The 13,068-nt window shown below is 40.3% G+C and overlaps 1 protein-coding gene across 2 annotated transcripts in view; it reads right to left on the bottom strand.

Annotated features, from left to right (window-relative positions):
* ATRN (attractin) overlaps positions 1 to 13,068 on the bottom strand; it is a 176,767-nt gene that overhangs the window by 113,040 nt on the left and 50,659 nt on the right. For both annotated transcript variants that reach the window (XM_050745651.1, XM_050745652.1), the window contains exons 2-3: positions 8,448 to 8,531; positions 3,501 to 3,614 (exon numbers count right to left, since the gene is read on the bottom strand). In XM_050745651.1, the coding sequence (XP_050601608.1) occupies positions 3,501 to 3,614; positions 8,448 to 8,531 (198 nt within the window). The remainder of the gene's footprint in view (positions 1 to 3,500; positions 3,615 to 8,447; positions 8,532 to 13,068) is intronic.

The raw sequence follows: 13,068 nt of genomic DNA, 5'->3' as shown, positions 1-13,068 counted from the left end.
ATACTTGCTCATGTACACAATGACCAATATACAAGAATCCTAACCACAGCACTGTTCAGATGGCAACAGGTTGGAACCCATCTAAATGCTCATGCCCAGAAATCTGACTGCATAAGTCACTGCATATTACATAGGTCTGCGGGACTAACAAGAAGCTCATCAGGCATTCTGATAAGGGCATAGGGGAGAAGCAAGCTGTAAAACAATGGGCCTAGTACATGTGTACACTTACATGTACCTATATAAATGCATAAAAAAATGACTGGAAGAGTCCATAAGCAAGGAATCAAAATGAAGAGGGAAAGGATTTTCATTTCATTTGTTTTGCTTTGTTTTATTTTGAGACAAGGTCTTACTCTGTCGCCCAAGCTAGAGTGCAGTGGCACGATCACAGTTCACTGCAGTCTTGACCTCCTGAGCTCAAGCAATCCTCCCACCTCAGCCTCCTGAGTGACTGGGACTACAGGCACACACCACCACGGCTGGTTAATTTTTAAAATTTTTTGTACAGATGAGGTCTCACCCTGTTGCCCAGGCTGGTCTTGAACTCCTGGGATCAAGTAATCCTCCTGCCCCAGCCTCACGAAGTGTTGCGGTTACAGGCCTGAGCCACTGTGCCTGGCCCTTTATTCAATATATATATATATTTTTTTCTTGAGACAGAGTCTCCCTCTGTCGCCCAGACTGGAGCACAGTGGCGCAATCTCGGCTCATCGCAACCTCCACCTCCCTGGTTCAGGCAATTCCCCTGCCTCAGTCTCCTGAGTAGCTAGGATTACAGGCATACACCACCAAGCCCAGATGATTTTTCTTTTTTTGTATTTTTAGTAGAGATGGGGTTTCACCATGTTGGCCAGACTGGTCTTGAACTCCTGACCTCAGGCAATCCGCCCACCTTGGCCTCCCAAAGTGCTGGGATTACAGGTGTGAGCCACCACGCCTGGCCCTTCAATTTTTAATATGAAGACAGAACTCTAGGAACTCTGAAACTCTGGTGCTCCAGGAGTTACAAAATAGTGATGCATTTTCTACTATGTATTCAACTAACAAATATTTACTAAGCATTTACTACCTGTGAGACACTGTTCTAGGTACCAGGAATACAACAGTGAATAAGACTATGTCCCTGCCTTCATGTAGTTCACATTAGAAAAACAACAAATAAGCCCAGATACTCCCCACATACATAATGCCAGGTAGAGACAAACACTATGAAGGGAAGGAGAGCAGAGGGAAAGAACAGAAGGTGCTACTTTAGAAAGGGTGAAAGGAAGGCCTCTTGGAAGAGGTGACATTTGATTGGAGATGTAAATGAAGGATTAACCATCATCATGCTTTCACTGGTTATATACACCAGAATCCCTTGAAATGCTGAAGGAATAAGTACTGACAAGACCAGGGCCACCTGGAAACAGGTATGTCAAAAGCAATCTTTGGCTGGATGCAGTGGCTCACACCTGTAATCCCAACACTTTGGAGAGGCCAAGGCGGGAGGACTGCTTGAGCCCAGGAGTTCAAGACCAGCCTGGGCAACATTGTGAGACTCCATCTCCACAAAAAAAAAAAAAAAAAAAAATTAGCTGGGCATAGTGTTGCATTCTTGTGGTCTCAGCTACTAGGGAGGCTGAGGTGGGAGCATCTCTTGAGCCCAGGAGGTTGAGGCTGCAGTGAGCTACGTTCCTGCCTCTACACTCCAGCCTGGGGGAGAAAGAAAAGGAAAAGGGAAAGGGAAGAGGAAGGGGAAAGGGAAGGGAAGGAAAAGGGGAAGGGGAAGTGGGAAGGAGAAGGGGAAAGGGGAAAAGGGAAGGGGGAAAGGGAAGGGTTCCTCTAGATCACACAGTCTAACAACTGCCCCACCAGCACATAACTTTCTTTAAAAAAAAAAAAAAACTCTAAAAGGAATAATGTTCTTTTGAAGAATTTTCTCAATCACTCTCTCTGCTCTACCACTGCTACCACTGTTTATCAAATATACCGTCCAGGTGAACCACAGAGGGATGTACACCTGCTTGGCTCATGTTCCTACAAGGCTCCTGATAAGCTGATTCAAAGTGCCTGGCATACAACAAGAGCTCCATGAATTCTGATTAACAAACACAGTAACAAGTGAATCCCCAACAAGTACTATTATGATAACATCACACTTAGTTTTTGGGCCTGTGTTAAAGTTTGGGGTGCTTCTTGCTACAAGTTACATTTCAAATGCTGGCATAAAGATACATACTCCAACACTTGGCCAATGCCACTTTAAATGTTCAGCACAGCCATCCACCCTGCTCTTTGGCCTTGTAAATGAACCTTTAAAACCCAGAAAATGGCCTTGGTTCTCAGTTCAAAGATACGTCCGAGAGATTTCTAAGCCAAAGCGGGTAGAAAAACACGAGGACACAACAGTCACCTGATCTCCTGTCCTTGTGTACTGTTTGCCTCCTGTTAACTCCCTCACCCACACGGGACATCAGCCAGACAAGCCCCACGTGAGAAACACAAAAAATATTTGTTGAACTGATTTCTTTTTAAAGTAAAGGAAATAAAACGTTTGAGACAAAGAAATTTAGAAAGCCAGTTGCAGGTGGTTTCCTAAGGGGATATGCATTTTAGAAAAATATACAGTCATACACCACATAATGACACTTGGTCAACAACGGACCACATATATGACAGAGGTTGTATAAGATTATAATACTGTATTTTTTCTGTACCTTTCCATGTATAGATATGTTTAAATATACAAATACTATTGGGTTACAATTACCTACAGTATTCAGTACAGTAAGATGCTGTACAGATTTGTGGCCTAGGTACAATAGGCTGTACCATATCAGCAGGATGTACAGTAGGCTATACCATCTATTGGTGTAAATACACCCTAACAATTCAGAACACTCCATATATTTGGTGTTAAATTGCTTCTGTTTAACTACTAATGTAAATGTACTTATTGAAAAAAAAATATATAATAAGCATGTTCCTGATTTCTCCACAGGTAGCCACTGTTCATTTTATGTGTACTGTTCCAAAAAGTTTCCCTCACTCATGATGCACATACATATACACACACAGTTATATTTGAACTCAACAAATAACTCCTGAAGGCCTATGCAATGGGCACTACACAAGGAACGTGATGGATGTTATTCCTGATTTAAATTTTTCACAGAAATAGTTTCATTCAATATATTACTCTCAAAATATTTTGTAACGATAAACTTCACCACCACCACAAGGAGCAGGTGAACTTAATAGACCTATCACAATTTTACAGATCAGGAAACTGAAGAGAGAAGTCACGTACTATGCCTAGAAACTTACCCAGGGCTACAGAAACCAAGTTAGCACTAACACACAAGTGATGGTGGGACTCAAGAACTAGTATTTTTTCCATAAAATAAATGTGTTAAGTGATAATAAAGGTGAACCCAGTAAAAATGCAATCCAGAAGATATGTTTAAATTTAGAATCAAACAATGATGAAAAAACGCTTATATGACTGAGCTTACCTAAATGCAGCAACTAGCGGTGCATAAATTGAGTCCCCATCATAAACGTATAAATGGTCCCAACTACACTCTGTAGCAAAATGATTGAAACGAAGTCTCATTATTCTATTTGGCCTGAAAAGAATAAAAAAAAGGAATTTATAATAAAATTATTGTAACTATCAGACATTTGAGAATATAAAAATTCAGATTTTTAAATTAATAATATGTAACACAGTCTAACAACTGCCCTATCAGTACTCCTTCATTTGTCAAAGATTTATTTAGTACTCTCCATGTGCAAGACTACTAAACATGCAATGGGAAACAAAATTGATGTGGTCCATGATTCTGGGCCTTACAGTCCATTCAGTGGCCACTCTTTAATGGCCTCTGAACCAACCAATTAGCCTTACCATTTCTGCACTTCCTTATTCAACTTCAGATTCCACACTATGTCATTTCATAAACATGCCTGCCAATCCTCTAAATTTGCCAGCCCCTCTGATTTTTCATGACACTGGCTGGCAAAAGCTCTGTTCTACAGAAAACCAGTTATCTGCTCTAAGATTGAATCAGGAAAAAAAAAAGAGGGGGGGGGGTGGAGGTAAAAAAAAAAAAAAAAAAAAAAAAACCTAAGCTGTATTGGAGAAAGCCATACCTCTACACCACACCACTAGATAGACTGGTTTCGGCATTGGTCTCTGCTCTCCAACTGCAAATGGCACTTAGATTCTGCCAGCAATCCTACCAATTCTCTCTCACTCTCCACAACTGCTACTCTCAACGACTATTTCAAATCACCCAGTCCCACCTCCCTGCTTATGCTCAGCAACCAGACAAAAAACCCTAAAATTCCCATTTTCCAAAATTCTATACCTATCTGCCTCTCTTTCTGTTTCTCAAATATTTTACATCTCCCTCTCATCTGGAACTTTTGCATCCACATTTAAATCTGCTTAAGTATCACATATTTTACAAAAATAAAAACAGGCCGGGCGCGGTGGCTCACGCTTGTAATCCCAGCACTTTGGGAGGCCAAGGTGGGCGGATCACGAGGTCAGGAGATCGAGACCATCCTGGCTAACACAGTGAAATCCCGTCTCCACTAAAAAAGACAAAAAAATTAGCCAGGCGTGGTGGTGGTTACCTGTAGTCCCAGCTACTCAGGAGGCTGAGGCAGGAGAATGGTGCGAACCCAGGAGGCGGAGCTTGCAGTGAGCCGAGATCGCGCCACTGCATTCCAGCCTGGGCAACAGAGCGAGACTCCGTTTCAAAAATAAAAAAAAATTAAAAAATAAAAATAAAAACAAAAAGCCTCAAATCCCGACTCTCCCTCTACCAAATACCTGCCCTACCGTTTCTCCTCCTAATAAGGTAAAACTTCGCAGAAAACTTTGCTTTCTCCAGTGCCTCTATCTCACTCACCCCTTCACTCTCTAGCCTGGCTTCAGTCCAACACTCCACTCAGAAAGCTCTGGGAATATCAACATCATTATATCCTGCTGATGCCTAATTCTATTTCTCCAGTTTAGACCTTTCCTCTACCCCACACTTATCTAACATCTCTAGGTTAACAACTAAATAAATACATAAACAAGTAAACTCAGATGGTGATGAATACTGTGAAGAATTATTAAAAGAAGGTGATGTGGCAGCACAAAAAGCAGTAGGGAGATAGCCCAGTAAGCTTTGGCAACATGAGAATGACAAGAGACAAGCCATGTGAAAAGCCCAGGGAGGGAACAGCATGGTCTTAAGGGAGGAAGAGGCTGACATGTCCAAGCAACATGAAGAAAATCAGCATGCCTGAAACACAGCAAACAGAAAATCTTAAGAGATGAGAAGTGGGAGGTGGGCAAGGGGCAAAAGCAGGAGGCCAACTTCAAGGCTACTGTGTGGCCCAGGAGAGAGAGGATGGTGGGTCTCCCAGTTGTAGAGATGGAGGTGAAAAGGAGTCTGGTGATGGATTGGGGAGACACTCTTTTTTTTCAAGACGGAGTCTTGCTCTGTCACCCAGGCTGGAGTGCAGTGGCTGGATCTCAGCTCACTGCAAGCTCCGCCTCCTGGGTTCACGCCAATCTCCTGCCTCAGCCTCCCGAGTAGCTGGGACTACAGGCGCCCGCCACCTCGCCCGGCTAGTTTTTTGTATTTTTTTTTTTAGTAGAGACGGGGTTTCACCGTGTTAGCCAGGATGGTCTCGATCTCCTGACCTCGTGATCCGCCCGTCTCGGCCTCCCAAAGTGCTGGGATTACAGGCTTGAGCCACCGTGCCCGGCCGACATTCTAAAGGGAAAACTGACAGAACTTACTGACAGGCTAAATGTGGGGAATAAGAAAAAGGAGGAATGAAAGTTTCTTTGCTTCATTTTTCGCTTACACTGAGGAGGAACAACCATTGAGAGCATATTCAGAAAAACAAGTGGAAGAGGGCATCAGGTGGTTATGAACTGATAGGACAGAGCAGAGCTCCTTAGAGCAGCACTTCTCAAAATGAAGTCCACAAAATGCTACAGGTCCTGAGACCCTTATGGGAAGTCCCAGGAGGTCAAAACTATATTCACAGTAAAACTAAGATAGCATATATTTTATCGCCATGCTGGCATTTACTAATGGTTCAAAGAGCAATGGTGGGTGAAACTGTGGGCATCTTAGAACAAATTGAGACAACAGCAGCAAATGGTACTAGTGATCACTGCTGTTCTTCACCACCAATTGCTCACAGGAAAAAGAAAAACTGCCAGTTTCATTTAAGGATATCTTGATTAAGCAGTTTAAAACTTCTAATTTTATTAAATCCTGACCAATTAGTAGACATCTCTTTAATATTCTGACAAGATGGAAAGTAAATATAAAACACTTCTCTTGCCTAATAGAAGCGCCATGGTTTTCTCAATGAAAACCACTTTTGCTACTGTTTAAGTTGCAAGCTGAATTAGCTACTTTTTTCTTACAACACCATTTACCATGCTTACTTGAAAGAACAATCAACAAATTATGGTTATTCAGAGTTGGATATCTGGCAGACATTTTCTTAAAAATTAGGAAAGCAAGCCTGTCACTTCAAAGAAAACAACTGACAGTATTTGCTGCCAAAGATAAAATACAAGCTTTCAAGTAGTAATCAGGATTTTGGAAAATTTGTTATCTGCCATACTTAGAACTTTTTGAGGAGACTGATGGTGATATTAACTAATGTGATTTTTAAAATATTATGTAAGGGAATAAATATATCAACATATGGAAGATCTGCATAATTCAATGACCTATTGTTTTCCAAATGACCTATATATCATGTTACCAAATCATGGATGGGCAAAAGATCCACTCAGTGCAAGAAAACCAATGGATTTTAATTTAACAAGTACCAGAAGTTCCTTCACATAGTTTCAGATTCCAAACTGCAATTTACTTTTAAGAAATTACTACTTGTTAGGTTTTGATATGGTATCAAAGAAGACTATATACAATTATTTTATAATACTGTACTATTAATATCTTTTTTCCTACTTCATATTCAAGTGAGGCCTCATCTTCTTGACACGCTTCAATCACAATAACATACTGCAACAAAGTGAATGCAGAAGATATGATAATTCAGCTCTTTTATCAAGCTAGACATTAAAGAGATTTGCAAAAATGTAAAACAATGTCATTCTTTTCACTACAATTTTTAAAATATGAGGTTCTTTTTCATTAAAATATCATTTGTACTAACATGTAGTGGGCTTATAATTGTTGCTTTTAAATGAATAAATAATATTTGTTGGTTGTAAGTTCTAATATGGTGAACACAGACAAACATAAACTTATCTGGGGCCGGGGGCGGTGGCTCACGCCTGTAATCCCAGCACTTTGTGAGGCCAAGGCAGGACAATCACTTGAGGTCAGGAGTTCGAGACCAGCCTGGCCAACATGGTGACACCCTGTCTCTACTACAAAATACAAAAACTTAGCTGGGCATGGTGGCACATGCCTGTAATCCCAGCTACTCGGAAGGCTGAGGCAGGAGAATCGCTTGAACCCGGGAGGTGGAGGTTGCAGAGGGCCAAGATCACACCACTGTACTCCAGCCTGGGCCACAGAGTGACACGCCATCTCAAAATAAATAAATAAATAAATAATAAACAAACTTATTTAGAATCCTCAAAGTTTAAGAGTGTAAAGAAGTCCTGAGACCAAAAAAGTTTGAGAAATACTGCTTTAAAAGTCTCCCATGAAGACAAGGAGAAAAAAAGCAACAGCTAGAGGGACACAGTGGGTCCAGAGAAGGGATCACTTAAGCAATAACAGTTATTACAATTTTCTTATCCACAACAAAAATAGATACTTAGAAAAAAACACAATATTGTAATTTTCTAATGCTTTAAGCAAACCATTAAAAATATGTAACTGTGGCTGGGCGTGCCTGTAATCCCAGCACTTTGGGAGGCCAAGGTGGGCGGATCACTTGAGGTCAGGAGTTCCAGACCATCCTGGTTAACATGGTGAAACCCCATCTCTACTAAAAATACAAAATTAGCCGGGCGTGGTGGCACGCACCTGTAATCCCAGCTACTCAGGAGGCTGAGTCAGGAGAATCGCTTGAACCTGGGAGGTGGAGGTTGCAGTGAGCCGAGATCACGCCACTGCACTCCAGCCTGGGTGACAAGAGCAAAACGCTGTCCCATAAAAAAAAAAAAAAAAAATATATATATATATATATATATATAACCATTTCTGAACTATTACAGTTGGAAATACACAAATTTGTGGTGTGTACAATTCATTTGCAGCATTAAATCAACATGAAACTTTTAAATTAATGAAGGCTAAGAAAAATAAAATTCACTTGTCAAATGAAAGGTTATCAAGTAAATGTTTTAAGTACTTTATGCTACAGATCGTTAATTTTATTTGTGGGAAAACTAATGCCACACTGACCTCTATGCTAAAAAAACAAAAATTAAGTCAGCCATTTCTACTTACTGTCCTTCAATGAGCCAGGTGCACTTCGTTTTATATTTATAATTTCCAGGTCCATCTGTTACAAACCCAGAAGATCCAGTTAGTCTGTAATTTAAATCAAAAAAGAAAACTTAAGTCTATGATATTAATTTCATATATTTTTATATATTTTCATATATTAGTATTTTAAAATTCTTAATATAATACAAATTAAACATAATGGGCACATTAACACATACTGTAACCAGTAGAAAATGACTAGTTATATTCAGATTGCATAAATTTAGATGAAACAAATACTTATCACATACATGAAAAAAGAAGACAGCAAAATATGAAAAGCAACAGGAATGAACAAAACATACCTAAATCTTAATTTTATGTCATCCTTTTTCCTTTTGGTAAAGATGGGTCTCGCTATGTTGCCCACGCTGGTCTCAAACTCCTAGCTTCAAGAGATCCTCCCACCTCGGCTTCCCAAAGCACCAGAATTACAGGCTTGAGCCTTCACACCCAGCCATAAATTTCTTAAATTTGTTTTTTATTTTTTGTAGAGACAGAGTCTCACGAAGTTGCCAGGCTTGAACTTATGGCCTCAAGCAATCCTCCTCTCTTGGCCTCCCAAAATGCTGGGATTACAGGCATGAGCCACTGCAACCAGCAAGTATCTGCTGCTATATAAAAATTTTTAATATTTAAGAAGGATGCTATTTCCTTCATCATGGCTATTTCCAGATCATTTTTCTTCCCTCTTTCATCAACAACATCAGCCACTCGGAACACAAGCTCGCTTCTGGATCTGCCTCCCTTACCTTCTGAGTCATCTCCCAGCTACTCCTAATGCACTAAAGATATTAATAAATCGTTCACTCTATTCCACTCTCTGCATCAACATCTAAGATGTTCCATCCAAAACCCAGCCTCTCCATTTCTTACCCTCACCATTAACTATCTTTTCCTCCACCCCTCTTTAGCCATCCCCTTCTCTGGCCCTTGCTATTACCAGTAACAACATTACCCACAAAAAAAGCACCCTAACCTCTGACTACTGTCTCATGTCTCCAGTTCATTTAGCCTATTTCCCCCTTTCCAATGAGTCTTCAGCCCCATGGAGACCACCAATACACCAAACTATCATTTCTTCACTGTTCACCACCTACCATCCACACATGTCACTTTCTCACATACCTAGTTAAGATCCCATAGCCCATCACAAGAATCATACCCTGCAAACCCCTTGATGTTCTTGCCTTTCTCTCCCTCTGCTGTACTCGCCTGATAGAGATGTATCCATGCCTTACTCCCCAAAATCCATTCCACCCCAAAATGTTAGTTGAAGCCAATCATGTTTTCCCATGCCCCTTGTCATTGACTGATTAGAAATGTGTATCAATTAAAATTAGGTGTGGGCTGGGTGTGGTGGCTCTTGCCTGTAATCACAGCAGTTTGGAGGCTGAGGCAGGAGGACTGCTTGAGGTCAGGAGTTCAAGATCAGCCTGGCCAACACAGCAACACCCTCATCTCTATTTTAAAAAAAGAATATATATCTATATAGACACATATATATATATATACACACATATATAGAGAGAGAGAAAAAAAAATTAGGCTTTAATGCAACTGACGGAAAAACCTAAATAGTAATGGACTAACCACCAAGATAAAAAAATCCAAAGGTAAGCAATCCAGAGCATGGAAATCCAAGGCATTTCCATGATCATCAGGGACCTAATGCTGTTCTATACTATTGCTCTGTCATCCCCAACATGTGGTTTCTACCTCATAATCCAAGATAGTGGCTCAAGCTCCAGCTATTATACCCAAATTCTACCCAGCAGGAAGGAGGAAAAGAAAATGGAGGGTACACCCTCTCTCCCCCTGTTAAGTCACACATGAAAATTCAACTTACATTCGATTAGCCAGAAGTTACTGACATGTCTACAAGTAGAGGGAGGCTGAAAAATGTAACCGTTATCCCAGATAATCATGTACCCATCACAAAATCAGAATTCTTTTTACTAGAGAAGTACGAAAAGGCTATGATGTGTAACCATGAACCTCTGACACAGCATGTAATCTAATACTTAGATGTGAGGGCACATCTGATGGATGACTTCCAGGAAATATTTTCTCATTCTTAAGAAAGTGTGTGGACAGGGAGACACGCCACCTAGATCTCCTCTTCAAGGAAGGACTTGCTGCCAGCAGCAGCAGGGAAGGTGGTCAGCAGAACATCAATTCCTTCAGGGGCTGCCTTGCTGCAGGTTTTGCCCTTCCCATGGCAGCCCATACCATAAAGAGTATAAAGGCCCAGGCATTTCAATCCAACATGGGGCAACTCAAATAAGCAACCCTGACCCAGAGTTCCCCTTTGTCAGGACTGCATTGGAGCTCAACTTCTTCCTTTGCCTAATTCTGCCTAATTCCTAAAACACCTTCCTCTACAACACTAAAATCAAGTTGTAACCCAGACTCAGCCTTAGCAAATGCTTTTAAAAAAACAGCCTATGACAAACATCCAAGAAGAGACCGTCTCATTCTTCTCTCTCTGGACTTGGCTATGGCTGGATTTTACAGCTGGAAGTACTACAGCCTGAACACAAAGCCTGTGCTATGCCTAAACACAAAGCCAACACCAAAAATTACAAATCAAAGGAATGCAAAGTCCCTGAAAAAATAGTATCAACCACCCACAAAAACCACCTTACTCTAGGCTTCGAGTTTCTTAGTTAATTTCCCACTGGTTATTGTTTTATTGCATGTGTGTGTGTGTACACACTTCCTTGATTCTTTGTTTTAGGGCCTAACATAAAAGGTTTTATGGCTCTCCACTATGCCTCTCCTACTCCTAAGAGTTTCAGTGGACTTCACATGAACACTTAGGTTTGCAAATCAACATCAGTTTTAGAAAAGAAATAATGTGGTTTTTGTTCTTTTTGCTTTTGAGACAGAATCTCACTCTGACACCCAGGCTGGAGTGCAGTGGCACGCTCAATGGCTCACTGCAGCCTCAAACTCCTGGGCTCAGGTGATTCTCCTACCTCAGCCTCTGGAGTAGCTGGGACAACAGGCACACACCACTATGCCTAGCTAATTTATTTTAATTAATATTTTTTTTTAGAGATGAGTCTTGCTATGTTGCCCAGGCTGGGAAATAGGTCAGTTTTATTTTAAATGTTTACTTAGTATCTTTAAATATACATATTTATATAATTTTACAGATAATGCACAGATATGATCACAGACAATTTTTTTTTTAACCTACTTCCCCAGTTACTCTGACCCACCCTTGACCAAGGTAAACATTTAACCACCTAGCAGGAATTCCTAAATACTTTTCTTCATACTCATGAGCCTATGATATAGGCATGGTTCTCTTAAATTATTTTTTGGTTACGCAAATTATTACATACTTTTCTGCATCTTTCTTTGCTCACTCAACAAAACCTTACGGAAATTTCTCAAACTAATCTGGTATTAGTCTAATTTATTTTTTCTTTATGTAGCATAATATCCCATCTATGGAGGTATCATTTTTCCTGCCTTTCCCTACTAATGTTCATTTTGTTTCCAGTTGGCTGACAATATGCACATCACTGCAATAAATATCCCTATACATATGGCCTTACTTGGGCTTTTATTTCTAAGATTAGAAATCTCAGGAGGAGGTATACTAGGCCAAAAGGAATATGAATTTTAATTGTTAACCAAGCTGTCAAATTATTTTCCAAAAGGCTGTAACAATTCACATTTGCACCAGTAATGTATGAGAATATGCTATTCTCCACATCCTCTCAGCATTAGGTGTTCCTGTTTCTTTTAAATTATGTGTTTTTAATTCAAAATTCCCTGTGTTCTAATAAATGGCCCACAAGTGGTTACTGAAAGTTTAAAGGAATTTGAAAGAGAAAGGCCAGGAATATCAACCTAAAATTTCAGGTCAAGTTTTACAGTATTGTTGATAATCTAGGTGTGGGCATGGGCAACACCTGTATGCTAGGAAAACCTAGTTCACTGGCAGTCACACAAAGGCATCAAACTGAAAGGCATTTCAATAATGTAAGGCTACAAATATAAAGAATAAAGATCTTGCCACTACCAATTTCTCAGTTCAAGAATACTGAGGCAATTCTGCAGTGGAAACAAATATAGGGAGAATAGGGGAACAGGAGGCAGGTTTCAAAGGAGTCATCTCATAGTTATTTCTTTCTACTTTACCTGTATTATTACCAGACAACATAGCCTATAAAATCTCAACTTTTCTCATCTGTTAAGATTTTCTTTATGGTCAAGTACCTTGGACATTAAACTTTGACCACAGTTCCCTGGACATTAAAAAAAGATCTATTCCAGGAATTTAAAACACTATTTCTACACACATATAATCAGGTTTATTAAATGCACTATTCAATTCCTTATACTCGTATTTTCACCTACTAGACCTAATTCTGATAAACACGTACTGAAATCCTGGCCAGGTGCAGTGGCTCACACCTGTAATACCAGCACTTTGGGAGGCTGAGGTGGGTGGATCACGAGGTCAGGAGTTCGAACCCAGTCTGGCCAACATGGCAAAACCCCTCTACTAAAAAAACAACAACAACAAAATTAGCCAGGCATGGTGGCAAGCGCCTATAATCCC

The sequence above is a fragment of the Macaca thibetana genome, chromosome 10 (assembly GCF_024542745.1).
Source record: "Macaca thibetana thibetana isolate TM-01 chromosome 10, ASM2454274v1, whole genome shotgun sequence".
In the NCBI taxonomy this organism is placed as follows: domain Eukaryota; kingdom Metazoa; phylum Chordata; class Mammalia; order Primates; family Cercopithecidae; genus Macaca; species Macaca thibetana.
Note: the sequence above shows the minus strand (reverse complement) of the source record. Positions and strands in the feature narration are given on the sequence as shown.